This window comes from Acanthopagrus latus, chromosome 5 (genome assembly GCF_904848185.1).
Source record: "Acanthopagrus latus isolate v.2019 chromosome 5, fAcaLat1.1, whole genome shotgun sequence".
In the NCBI taxonomy this organism is placed as follows: Eukaryota; Metazoa; Chordata; class Actinopteri; order Spariformes; family Sparidae; genus Acanthopagrus; species Acanthopagrus latus.
The window spans coordinates 10,378,954-10,393,284 of NC_051043.1; the positions used below are offsets into that span (position 1 = coordinate 10,378,954).

The following is a 14,331-nucleotide window of genomic DNA, read 5'->3' on the forward strand; positions in this document are numbered from 1 at the left end:
CAGCTTTTAATTGCCAGCAAGATAAGATAAGGTCCAAAGAAACAGGCCCCTTACTTTCTTACCTATATAGAGAGTTACATTTCTTTCCTTTTCTCCTATGTTTTGTCTTAATGTCTTAACAAAAAGCTGGTATTATTGACAGGATGTCAGCACATCTCGTAGCATCAAAATGGAATGCTTTTCGGGTGCCCTACAGGTAGTTTAACCCAATACATGTTCTTCAAACCCTAACTAAAGTGGTTTCTGTGCCCAAACCTAACCAGCGTATAAGCACAGTGTTGTAACAACATAACATTGAAAACTGAACCGAAATAAATGTAAATTTGAAGCATAAAGAAATACTTATAGAAACAGAAATTGTCAGTGGTATTGGTGTGTGTGCGTGCGTGTGTGCGCGTGCGTGCATGTGTGCGTGCATGTGTGTGTGGATACATCCACAACATATAAAGGAGACCCGGTCACAGTTCAGTGTTGTACTTCAAATATCTTTTTTCTCGGCTATCCTGCTGCCCCTTTCTCCATCCGTAGAGAAGCTGATCCTATCTAGTCTCTGTCAGAGGGCATTTTGGATAACAAGCTGGGGAAACAAGCTGGAATCTTGGTGTTTATGGTCACTTTTCCTGTGCCATTGCTTTGCCGTATTTATATATATATTAGATTTTTTTCTTTTTCTTTTTTGCCTCCCAGATGGAGCGTCTTGGCTTGACAGAACGAAACCGACCCATTAATCCAGAGGTCATTGAATACAAAGAATGGGAACAGACACTATTTACCAGGATCTGTCTGTGCTTAGCCCTGATCTTGTCGATGTCGGCCTCATGCACGTTCTCACAGCCTCATCTGCAGGTGCTCTGACTCATCACTGATAATATAAAGGTGGTGTGTTGGTAGGTGTCCTGATTTTCTTCAGTAAGCGCTCAGTTCTGCAAATCCTGCTCAACAAAAAACTGCTATACAAACACACTTGATGACCTTTCTTGTTTGGCAAGGATGCTTAGCTAGCAAAATTACAGGCAGGACAGTTTTTGTCCACATCGCAACTTTGCTGTTAAAACTAAATTCTATGTGCAGTTGAAATTGCGTTGAAATTGGTCAGACTGGGGGCTTGGAGTGCAGTCCTGTTAGCAAAACCACGTCTTGCAGAAGGAACGTGAACTTCTCAAAGTGCTGCAGGCACAGTTTTGTTTGAGTATTTTTGAAGCACCTGGATTTCTTCAGCATTGTTTGTTGAGATTAAAAGAGAAAACGACGAGTAACAAAATCCTTGAAATGTGTACTTGGGATGTTATGAAGCTAAACAGCAAGAAAATAATCCAGTGAAAATTGCCAAAAGGAGGAGCCTGGACTCCGCTGTTCCCCGTCCCTGAGCGCACATTCACCTGGTTGATCCTTTCTGTTGAGGAGTTTTAAGGGAATGAGCTGTTACCAGGGCCTAATTGTGTAAGGCCCCCTTGGACACCTGAGCTGTGCTGTCACCTCCCAGCCCCTGCAGTAAGGACGGACCTGCTGGCAGACGGCCAAAGCATAAATAGAGATGCATTGCAAATCCCAGGTGGTAGAAAAGAGCTAGACTCTGTCCTGCCCAGGGCTTTTGGCTGCTGCTGCAAGCCAAAACAGAACGCTGATAAATGTTCAGCTTGACTACACAGAGCTGCATTAATGCGGGACGGTCAGCGCGTGGCCAAATTAGTATCAGTGTTGTTTTACCACAGACAGAGTTCATTCATTGTGACCGAAAAAAGAACGAGATTAAGGTGTGTAGTCTCGAGAATTTGCAGTTTTCGAACCACAGCCGTCACTAATATAAGTCAGTGGAAGTGTGGAAAACAGAGCACACTGATGTGAGAATGGCCAGTATGGACATGATGGTTGCATTCATAGATTCTTCTCTTGTGTTGATTGACTGAAAAGCGTAGTTCAACAAGAGGTTCCAGCGGAAATGAATTAATAACATCAATTTGAAATCACTCTCTGTCAGAATCTGACCCTCATTAAAAAACTCCTTTCGACTGGGTATGATTTAAAATACAGTATCCGGCCATGATGCAACTTTTTCTTCACATTTTTTATGTTTGAAGCCAAATGTAATAAACCCTTCATATCTACAGTACTTTTCTTCATGCATGCTCATGTGCTCTCATCTTGAATATAATCTAGTTTATTTTTCTCATTTTCTGTTCTGCTACCAGTAGACTGAAATAAATCTCCAGCTTTAGAATGTACATGTTTCATGAAAGAGAAGATAAATCCCACTGACACTGACTGCCCTGACTTTTCCTCCAACAACACCATGAGGCTGACGCCTGTGGTTCGGACTGACATTTCTTGACAACTGCTGGATCAAACTTTTACTGTGGACTGGTACAAAGTTTGGTACACGGTTGCCAGATAATGTACTCCAATGACTGTGATGATCCCCTGACTTTTGACTCCAGGGCCACTGGGAGTTCGAAATATTTCCTTTTATCAGAATATCTCGACAACAAAATGCAGAGGAATTTGTTATGCATATCCTTGTTCTGCAGATGATTAGCTGCTTTTGCACCAACCTTTAATCTGACAGCATTAGAGCCTGACCGGTGCTCAATTTCTGGGGCTGATGCTGATATCAATATTTGTAGAGTAAGAAAAAAAAAAAAAAAAGAAAAGAAAAAGAAAGGAATCACTGAAGCATCTCTCCAAGCTGAAAAGTGCAGAATATGAAATAAATAGATAAAAATAGATACCTGAATAAAATGGGTTTAAAAGGACTTTTAACATCATTTTTCTTCTAAAAAGCAGAATGAAATAGTAATCCAAAATAAATAGACATAAACGGTAGTCAGCACATATTTACACACAGTTATCTGTAATATTGATAGGAGTGCAAACAAGATTCGCAGTGCAGAGTCGTTGTCTGTGTCTGTGCAGGGGGATGATGGAGTTGAGTAGGCTTGGTAAGGGACAGGAAGGGAGGGGAAGGGTGTGGGCTGAGCGCGATTGGCCTCGGATGATGCTGTGAGATCACTGTAGGTGACGGGAGGTGCAGACGGCGTCGGTGTCTGGTAACTGGGTTCCGATGATTTTCCCAGCGGTCTTTATCACTCTTTATTATCACTCTCTGTAGAGCCCTCTGTTCCACCGCCGTGCACTTCAAACCTCTCGGAAAAATAAAAGAAAAAATCTACACTGTCTGGGAGAGCTCGAAGCCGCTGCATTTATATTGCGCTGGGGCTAGCTAACAAATATTTGCATACGGAAATGCTACAATGATGAACGTAGATTTTTTTTTTTCATCTAGATGGCAGCGCTGAGCATCTATTATTTAAATTGGCCGTGTATTAACACATTGAATCCTTACATTTGTGGTGTCCTGAGAGCAGATGTCTCACTGTTATCCTTACTTAACCCCAGTCCGTGCTCGCTCTTTGCCCGTCACCTTCATCCACTTTCTGTCTGCATCTCAAACCATTTAGGTGTCTCTCAAACATCCTAGTAAGTTAACCTCGGCGCTGTTAAAGAGCTTTTGGATCACAGCGTTGCTCCGCAGTGGATCAGTATTCCCCTCACTCACCTGCTGTGGAGGCTCCATCTGTAAGCTTAAAATGACACTTAAGGCTTTTCCTCCGAGTGTCATTCTGTCGCTGAGCTGAGGGCTCTTCACATTATGCGCACCCCAGTTTCAGAGTAGCACCCCCAACCCACCCCGTGGTCTGCGTGTCTTGGAAATGATGAGTGTTTTGCTGCTCAGAACCTCTCCGCAATGCATCCTAAGATACATTTTCAAGGGCTTCTAGAGTGCTGCCGTGAATAACTTCTCGGTGGGCTAATCCCACTTCACAAAGCAAGTCCTTGGAATTCACCGCTCTTAATCCTAAATTCACAACCTCATGCGTCATCGTATCCCCTTGGAACATGCGGTACGTGCTGCGGTGAAAACTAGCCTTCATATAAGATGAGATTTTTAAAAATTCCTGAATGGGAGATCAATAAAGTCAATACCTATGCTAGACCAAGATGTGCATGACCAAGACTGAGACGTTTCAGAGTGAAAAACACATTTCATGGACACATCGGGTGATGTAGACGTCTTTCAACTGCATGTGTGACTTCATCAGACCCTGGATAGGAGTCCCGTTTTATGTGGTGATTGTCACTTCAGTGGCGTGGGGGAGGCCAGGATACGCTGACAGGATAGATTGACAGTGGAGACAGGCACTTCCATGTTTCCGTCTTCTGTCTCTGCCTCAACTTGGGGAGACAGGGCTTGTCTTGGCCTTGTGTAGTGAAGACACATTTCACTGCACCAGGACCTGTCAAATGCAGCATCCCAAGGCCGATGGCCCATACAGGAAGATGCAGCTCTGAAGAGGTGTCAGCACTTGTTAGGGCACAGTGGCGTCTTACAACCATCCATACTGGAGTTCCCACAGGCAAGCAAAAATCAATTCAGCATAGATACTGTACATACAATGCCCATATGCGTGCATGCAAATATATTGCATCTACCATTATTTTCTAAAGCATATATTAAAGCAGGCGAGTTGTCATGTGATGAAAACATATTGCGTGTGTGACTTTTACATGTAACAAAGCCCTCATTCTGAACATACAGCCTCCTGAGGTGTCCGGTCTTTCCCACTGAGACATGAGACATGTGGCTCTTTCATCTCCACCTCCTTCAAGCGGGTGCCGTGTTACATCGAAACCGACAAAAAAATGGCGGGAGGGGGAGGAGGAGGGAGTTATATTCACAGAAAAAACAAAATGCATCATAGGATTGATGAGTATGCTAATCACAGTGGGAATGGGAGACGGGAAAGAACAAGATATGCTTTTCTTATCTGTACTGGAACTCTACAGTTGGCTGTCGACAGCGTAATATGCTGCGCTGTTTTCATGTTGTTTTAGTTACATACGTTTTCAAGGTATGTGCTGTTGTCCTCCTTCAGATGTTTCTGGGTGGTCGCTGAATGAAACCATCTGCTGTTGAGTCTGTACGTTATCTATGAGCCCAAAGCCAGTGTGATATTTTATGTCCTTGAGGCAAACCCCATGTAAATATATCAATGATGTTTATCCTGTGACATGAAATGCTCATACATTTTTGTTCTCGTAATAAAGTGCTCTTTCACAGATAAGCTAACGATACTCCTACTCAGACTTGCATTCAAGAAATGTAAATAATTGACTGTGTTTTTTTTCCCCCTGGTGAATTCATTCTATGTGCCGATGGATAGCAGTCGTTTTTTTTTGGTTGTTTTTTCTTTTTCCCTGCCTGAATGTCATATGTAAAACGTAAAAAGCCACACCAGTGCTTCAATGCTCTGATGGAATATATAGAATCTTTGAAATGAATCCATTGCGAGTCCTTTGTCCTCGTTTCTCCTCAGGGACCATGTGCCTGGCTGAGTGAGTTTATATTTGTGTGTCTGACCAACACAGTTTTTTTTAAAATAATATTTCACAACCCTACCAAGGGCTGGGCAATATGTACGATATGTATCGCTACTGTGATATGAAACAGTACATCCTTTTAGATTCTGTGTATAGCAATATCGGGATAGTTCATGAGTGTCTTTCACTGGTTTTAAAGGCTGTATTAACAGTGAAGTGATGTACTGAACTACTGAACACTGCAAATCATTATTCATTCCAAATAATAACTATGTGTTAATTTTTGTGAACCTACCAACAATCAATAACATTTATTACAGTAAGTGCTAATGAGGAGATTTCAAAATATCTTATTATATATCGTGTATCGAAATATAGCTTAGAAATTTTCCCCCAAATCTTCTATTAATATCATTGCTGTCCCCATATTTGTTGGCCATTTTATTCATTTATATTATTAGTTAAGTTTATATGTATATTTTATCAGTCTGATTTTATTTGCCTTTTTCAGCCAGGCAGGGCATTTTGTAACGTTGCTTTGACAGTGCTGTTTATTTGCACCATATCATTGTAATTACCAAAAACAACATATACAGTACAACCATCAGCATCAGCAGTAGCCTGTCCCATGGGAAAACCTAACCCTTAGCAAAAAATAGCATGATTACTTCCAAGGAAGTACGAGTGTTCAAGGTCGGGGGTTAATTACCCGGCAGGCATAAACAACCGGTTGTCCACTTCATCCCTGTCCATTAGTGACCATAGAGGTCGAACCACGGCCTCTTGTCTCGATGGAGAGGTCAAGAGAATCCGCTCGCTCACCAAACATTTGCCGGTCCGCTAGCTCATAAAAACAGATAAGATGAGACTTCCCAGGGGATAGACGTGCATGAGGGCTAAACTGAGTCCAGATGCACAGATGTAACACGATGAGACATCTCCACATGAAAGCATAGTCTTGACTAACCTCCAATTGTGTGGCTCACAGTGTCTTGGCAGAGGAAGAAAAGAAAAGATTTACTCGGATTCACCCGACATCTGACTGTAATTTAATGAAGAAAGTGGGTGAGATGTTTGGGTAATACTGCTGGGACACTACCTTTCATTCTGCTAATTGAGTTTGGGGGTTTAGCAAGTGTGAGAGGATTACAAGCTATTAGCAGGCATTTATTTCAATTATATTTGTGATTTGTGTTGTTGTTTGGGGCAAGTTTTCGAGCTTTCTGATGCTGCTGCAGACATAAATATGTCTGACTGAAATCTTAATGCTTAATTTGATATAAACCAACTCTGTAAATTTAATTTCACCCATCTTCTACTGCAGAACACAGCCAGCCTAGATGGGAAACATGCATATAGCCAGTCAAAATGTAGTGTTTTTATTGTTTGTTCACTGAATTTGCATAACGAATTGTGTGATCGTCGGTATAATTGAGTAGCTTTGACGGCAGGGTTATGGTTAGGGCAGCCTCTGACAGACAAAACAAGAGGCATGTGCTGTGAATGGCACTAAACATTAGCTTCCTAGCTGTAATGTCTCTTTCTCTGCAAGTACGTGTTGTCTTTGACCCTGGCTTGTGGAATAACCTCGCAAAAAAACGTCCTCATGGAAAAAGTGTGCCTGCAAACATAATTCTGCAGGCTACATTTGACTGTCAACTAGTCGGCTCTAGCATTTTGAATTAAGGTAAAAATGCAGCCCTTACTATCAACACACTCAGTTTAGATGCTAAATGGCGGTGTCCTCACCACGTTCAACGCGACACTCTGTACCTGTCACTTGGTTTGTAAGCCACAGTGACATAATGTCTCGTTGCTTCCGCTGGGTCGGTTATCAGACACATATCTTGAAAGCAAGGAGGTCAAAGCGACATTTCTAAAGACGCTGTTTTCTTCCTGTTTAGAATAATAGGGAAAAAAGAAACTCATTTTACCTGTTTTTTTTTTTTTTTTTCTGAGTACAAAATTATTTGCTCTTATTTTCTTTTTCATTTTTCTCAGCCTCTTATCTGAAGTGTCTCCCAACGCCAATTACCGCGCAATTATTTCCACACAGACGAGCACAAAAGGTTTAGTACACTTGATGGAATTTCATGGTTTTTTCTTCTTCTTCTTTATGGAACATTTACGTCTTCAATAACTCTGCTTCGTGCAGAATTTGACACAACACCCTTTCTGCTGAATGAACTGGAAAGCAGATTCATCGGGCTGTGTTATTGTGCGCTGGTAGCAGGTGCGGCGGCTGCAGAGGTCAGTGCAGCCCGGCGCAGAGGGCACGGGTGACCACTCCAAACGCAGGTCCGTTCCTCCTCTCTGGGCACACTGTCTCCAATTTGGCGCTCGCAGCAAGTGTTAGTTCCCGACACGCAGCACTCTTCATTGTTCTCATTATTGTCCGACTGAGACACTTTTTTTTTTTAGGGAGCGTTAGAGGAGCAGAGCCAGGAAGCGAGACGTTCCAGTGAACCGATGAGGGCGCGGTGACAGGCTGATATATATGTTATGGTTCAGCGTCTTTTAGTTCAGGAACAGGGAGCTGCGTCTGTCTGTGTTCAAGAATAAGGAAATATGGAAACACAGTATATATGGTATTATTATTATCATTATTATTATTTTTTTTTTTTTTCATTCATCATAATTTTTTTTAATTACTAATGTCTCAAGAACAACCACTTGATTTATATACTTTTACTATACTTTTTTAAAGTACACTTTAAAAAAAAGTATACACAGGGGTGGGGGGTTTAGATCATCATCAGTTGTCAACTTTTTTCACTTTTCAGAGGTTATGGTTTTTAGTGTCATCTTACTTCTGTTTCCAAACTTCACATAACCTTGTTGAAAAGCACATATTTGCTACGTGAACAAATCAGTAGAGTGATGTCACTCTTCCCTGGGTGACGTATCATAAATAAAGCAAATGAAAGTTATGACTAGCAGAATGGAGGATGGAGGAGCCTGTGCCAAAAAAACAACTATCTCAAATGCACCACTGAGTTTTAAAGGTGCAAATGGATCAATTCTAGTCTGGCTTTGCAATCCAATCAATTCCGGTATTATTTTGTTGTTGTTTTTGTTGTTGTTGTTCAGATAGCCCACCCCAGAATAAAGTAAGATATTCATTTGTAAAGAAAAAGAGGAAGAGCTATTGTGTTTCACTTTGCCACCACTGTGTGTGTGACGACTGGACAATAGAACATGAATACTTTGGAAATGATCACAGTCCAATTTGATGCCACTTAAGACTCTCTCTGTTGAAGCAGCATCATCCTGGCAAGGTTTCAACAAAAAGTGAACATTATAGGCATCACTTAAGTAGTGTAATTGGAAAACCAGTGTGTTATACTGCATTAAATTGTATGCCTGCTAGTTTTATTGTCTCCTTGCGCTGTAGAAACCTTTGCTCAAACTGGCTTGTTAAACTGTTATTACCAAGACAGCACCGCTACTATAAAACTACAGACAGACTCAAAATGTTTCTTCAACATATATAGGCTTTGATGTCATATTTAACTTTAAATGTATTTTTAGTGAGGAAAAATCCTTGGATGCATGCTTTTTATTCAGCATATTTACCTGACCACTGGGCCATCACACCTTATCCTTCTGTACATTTCTCTCACCCTTCGCACTCTCCCTTTCACAGTTTCTGCCTCCCCTAACCTCTCCATGCCTCCCCTCACCTCTCTCCTGTAGTTTTTTTTTTCTTTTTTTTTTTTTCATCAGGTGGATTAACTGCATTCCCTTAAGTAATCCCTTTTCTCCCTTGTGATTTGCTGGCAATGCACCACTTTTAAGTCTCACTTTCTCCGCGCTGATCTCCCAGAGGCTGATGGCCTCTTATAAAAGGGAAGCAAATTGTGAGAAGGGCTAGCTTTGTTTCTCTCTCTCTCTCTCTCTCTGTGGTATGTTGCGCTCCAGGCTTTACAGCGGGATCGCCCATTTGGCTCACCTCTCTATTTGAACCTACAGTATCAGTGGCAACAAAGCAGGATATGAACTGAAAGGGTAACGACTGCATCACTTACCTAAGTGGCGTGTTTGCAGTGGTGAAATAACTGTAGGGTTGTGTGCAGGCTGAGGTGAGGATTGTTTTTGGCGCTGCTTTACATTCCTGCCCTGCGATTGACTGTCGGCGTGTCCAGGGTGTATTCAGCCTCTCACCAAATGTCAGCTGGGATCAGCTCCAGCCCCCCTGTGACACTTAAGGATGGAGGGATGTACATTCCTGTTTCTTTTTTTTATCCCCTTGGTCACTCTGTCATTTAGTATATTTTTGTTTTGCTTCTTAATGTTTACCTGTATTTTTCAATGTACACAAATTACTAAAAAAAAAAACCCTATGAATTAACAAGCCTAATGTAAAATAAGATGAAAACTGTGAATAACCATGACATTCCCTTTTTTTTTCTAAAAAAAGATACATTTTTTACAGTGTATATTCTGTTGTATTTCCATATATTATACCCGAGGCCTTGCTCAGTTAAGATCTGCCGCGACATTTGCGTCATTAATGTAAAGATATTCATATTAATGCTGCTAGTCACAGATGGATATGCATTCAGCTGATGCACTGAATCCATCTCTAAATGTTCACAAGTGACTATAAAATCACATTTCCGTTTGAGTGTTCCACCAAAGCAATTAGTAAACACCAAATATTCCCTGTACAAATTACTCTGCAGTGAAATGAGTGAGTGATGTTTCATATGGCCATGCTGTAGCCTTGATTAATAACTGTATTAGTTTTTTATTGTTGTTGTCACAGTGCTCACAGTAAGTGGTTCTCGAGGATTAGAGCTATTAAAAAAAATGAAAAGCTGAATTGTTTAATGAGGATTGGCCATTGTTCATCTCTCATCAGGCTCTAGATGGCATTTTTCAGGTTAACAGTTCCTAACAGGATGGTAGTGCACCTCCACCTGGGTTATTATTGTAATTAAATCATAATCCCCCTTGATTGCAGTAACCTCTCATAATCAAGATGTTTCCCTCTGACAAGTGCCTGTTTGTTCATCGCTTTGCTAATAATGTGTTGTCAGTAGGGGGGTTAGTACTTTGTATAAGTCACGCTGGCTGTGCTTGGATTTGTAATCATATCAGATTGTCCTGTACTATGGCTCATCAAAGCACAGTTGCAGCCGAGGCAGGGAGCGTGAGAAAGAAGGACAGGGAGACATGAGGAAACTGGCTTAAAACATGTTGTTTCTGAATCACATTCGAAAATATGAAGGGTACTGGAATTAACTAGCAAGAAGTACAATAACAACCGATTATTGTATCCTTCTGATTACGGCATAGCAGTAAAAATGTTGCAGCACTCCCCAAAACACTCAAACCCACCTCACTGATGCCAGATCTTGAATATTGCAGTAATTCTATCTCTTAGATGCACCTGAAAAGTAGGGTTTAGATCAAATACCTGACCCTGTACATTCACGATCAGCCCGTTATCACTCCCTGTGCATCAAATAAAGCAAACTGGTCAGTGGCCCTACACCCCTAAGTTTGAGAGAACAAGAAAAGACAGGAGTTAGGTAATGGTTGGGATGGTCTGGTCGGTCATTCCCCCCGAAGACCAGGGTTTTTGTCCTGTTTGTAGCCCAGAGTCAAGAGAAGTTTGTTTTAAATGTTTATGATAAGAATATGTGATGATAATATATATGTAAATTACATAACTTATTTATGTTACAGGTGTGAAGTTCTGATCTTACATGATGTGAGTGATGTCACTTTCTTTACAAGAGTGAATAAAGTTATTTTAACCCAACCCCTTAAGTGTGATCTTTTCCAAATCCTAACCAAGTTTTGAGCCTAAACCTAAACCCAATTTTCTTGTTCCACACCGTTAACAGTCCAAAAGTGAGTGAAGTGTCAGTAAGCTTTATTTTGAAAAGTTAACCAGACATGGATATTTTGTATAACTGCCTGCTTGACTGCAAAGCCCTTCATGTGCGAAAGGTATACGAGAGGAGAAGGTCAAGCTTCATAGCCATATTTGAGGAGCTGGGCGTGAGAACATGATGACATTTTTCTTCCAAATTTCACTCTGGACAAACCTCCAAAGCTGCTTTCATATTGAATATGCAAATGAGGTTGTTATTGTTTTGGTAATATCATTAAATCAATTTTGTCCCCTTAAAGCATTGGTTTTAAGCCCCACTCCATATTGTGTATACAGTGCATCTCGCCAGTCATTTCATACAAGTCTACATAATGCAAATCATGTAGGATGAACAATTGTCCCCGGAGATCTGCAGACGGTGTAGATACAACCATGATGTAATTTTGGTGACATGGGAACCGTGAACCAACTACACATGGAGGCTTTAATGGATTTATGAGATGGCTTTGATGTCTTGGGAAGCAGACGCTAAAAAACATACAGACATTGACAAAACATCTGTGCAATGGTAAAAATGTAAAAATAAGGGAACAGCCTTATAATAAATGCCATATGAATGCATCTGTCACACTCTCTGGTACAATTTATAATTTGAGTGGAGCCTGCAGTTTGCATTTGACCAGCCCACTTTGTGTCCAGTGTAATTGTGTGTAGGTTCAGTCGTAAACCACATGACGACATGCTGGCAATATTTCCTTCAAACTTCCTAAGAAAAATGTTTGCTCTTAACTATTGAAATTGAGTCACATCACATTGGTAGGATAGGTGTTGTGCTGTTTATTTTATCTGCCGTACATTTGACATACCACCCACTGTATTTCATTTAAATGCCATGGCATCTCCATCTTCAACTGCAGGAAAGCAGGATGTAGCCTCCTCATTACAAGACACAGCAGGCCTTGTCTTGCGTGTGCCTGCTGTGTGTTCATATGGTGAAATAAATGAAATGAAAACACCACATTAGATGCTATTTTATATGTCTCTTCCATATAAATTACATACGACCACGCAGACGCACCGATATCTCCTCATGCATACTGTGTAGATGGAAAAATAACATAGATGGTATGTCTCAGGTTCAACCTGTGCAGCGCTTTTATCATCTTTTGGGAAAGATTTTACAGCTCAATTCCAAATCAAATGTCTTTTCACCCAAAATAGTTGTCTTACAGGGCCCCTACAGATTTTTGGATTATATCGCAAAACATTTCTCATCCCTCTCTTACATTCTCTCTCTTTCTTATATATTTATTTATTAAATTTCCTGCACTGCTGCAGATTAAAGACGCTACCGCTTCCAGTCACATTACCTCAGTGGCCATTGCGTGTGAAGACCATGACTATATTTCTCCAGAGCATAAGGCATTTGCAGGGGGGGAAAATAAAAAGATACATTTCGAGATATTACAAATGTGCCCAAGTGACTATTATAGTTATTACAGATAAAATCTCAGAGAGATGAGGCACCATGACAGACTTACTTTAATCATGTTTCACTTTCTTAAGCTTTTCCTAATCTCAAGCCTGGTTACATATTCATGAAACCAAAATGTACCTATGAGTCGCAGACCACTCGCAGTGTGTTTTTTTTTTTTAGGATTTTAGGATTAAAAAGTCTTGTAGCAGCCATAGGCAAGTTTGGAGATCATTAGAAATGTGTTCAAAATTATTCAAAAGTTGCCCCCTTTTTTCTTCTCTCCCTCCTGAACTATCTCTGTAATCCTCCTTCCATTAACTGTGCCTATAAAGTTCAAACGGGTCTGATGAGTGGCATTACGGGTCTGTCGCCTTCCGTGTTTGGTTAGATAAATCGATCAGAGAGGTGCTGTTTCAGAGAGCGACTTGATGATATGGTGACAGACAGTCTGCTCTTCTATGTTTCTGTGTTGCTTCAAAAATCAAGAACCTGAGGATATTTACCAAGCCCACTGCTGAAGTATGTGCCAGATTTTTACGTGATGGCGATCACTTTAGCATAGTTATTAACTCACATTTGCAGGTGTAAATGAGTCCAGGTGCCGTTCATTCAATTTGTGCAATGCGCAAAAAATCTAACGCTGGCTGATCAAGACTTGCTCATGTCTGCAGTGGAGCACAAGCAAGCCTTCCCTGCTGCAGAACTTCAACAGAACAGTCATTGAACATGACGGCGGTTTCACAAGAAATAATAAATGAATAGTGGGGAAATGGTAATTGTAACTGCTACAAATACTGGCCTTTGTATTGCTTTGCAGAATTGTGCAATCTTGATTTCTGCAGAGCACTCACATTGAACAGTACACTGAAATGTATGATAATTATTTCACTTACAAAGAAAGCACACTAGGTTAATTGTTCTTAACATCTAAAAGCTCGGGCCTGTGTTCTGGCATTAATGGTCTCCCGAGGAGCTAGGTGATTTATTAGTTTCAAGAAACCGGTGTCTTTGTGAGAGCTTCTATGGCAGACAGAATCAAGTAACACTGGGAGAAAATTCAATATATACTGCCTACCAATGCATTCTAATGAGGATGAGGTCTTTTTAATTGCCTACATGTCTGCTTCAAATAAATTAATCTTTTTTGTTTGTTTGTTTGTTTGTTTCTTGGCTCTTCCAGATATTAACGAGTGCGAAAGGGAGCCTTGCAAGAATGGGGGCATCTGCACAGATCTGGTTGCCAACTATTCCTGCGAATGCCCAGGGGAGTACATGGGGAGGAACTGTCAATCCAGTAAGTGCTCATGTTCCTATTTCAATTGGGGTTTTTTTGTTGTTTTTAATACAGCTATCCATTCATACAGCACGCTTGATGCGATACGAACCAAGCGAACTGATCGACCGAAGACAGTTGGCTGGTAATTCCCATAAACTACATCCAACCACACTTCAGTGAATAGTGCGCTGATGAAAATTCTTCAGAAGTTATATAGGTTGCTAAATCTTAAGGAGATTTTTTTTTATTATTATTATTATCATTAACTGGTTGATGGTTTACATGTTGCCCATAATTGATTGAGTTATATTTTTGTATTTGTGCCATTTAGACATAATGGGACATTTCAGACTAACA

At 40.7% G+C, this 14,331-nt stretch overlaps 1 protein-coding gene across 5 annotated transcripts in view; it reads left to right on the forward strand.

Moving 5' to 3' along the window:
* Positions 1–14,331, forward strand: part of LOC119019939 (EGF-like repeat and discoidin I-like domain-containing protein 3) — a 125,471-nt gene that overhangs the window by 61,159 nt on the left and 49,981 nt on the right. For all 5 annotated transcript variants that reach the window (XM_037098932.1, XM_037098933.1, XM_037098934.1 and 2 more), the window contains one exon: positions 13,879–13,992. In XM_037098932.1, coding sequence (XP_036954827.1) covers positions 13,879–13,992 — 114 coding nt within the window. The remainder of the gene's footprint in view (positions 1–13,878; positions 13,993–14,331) is intronic.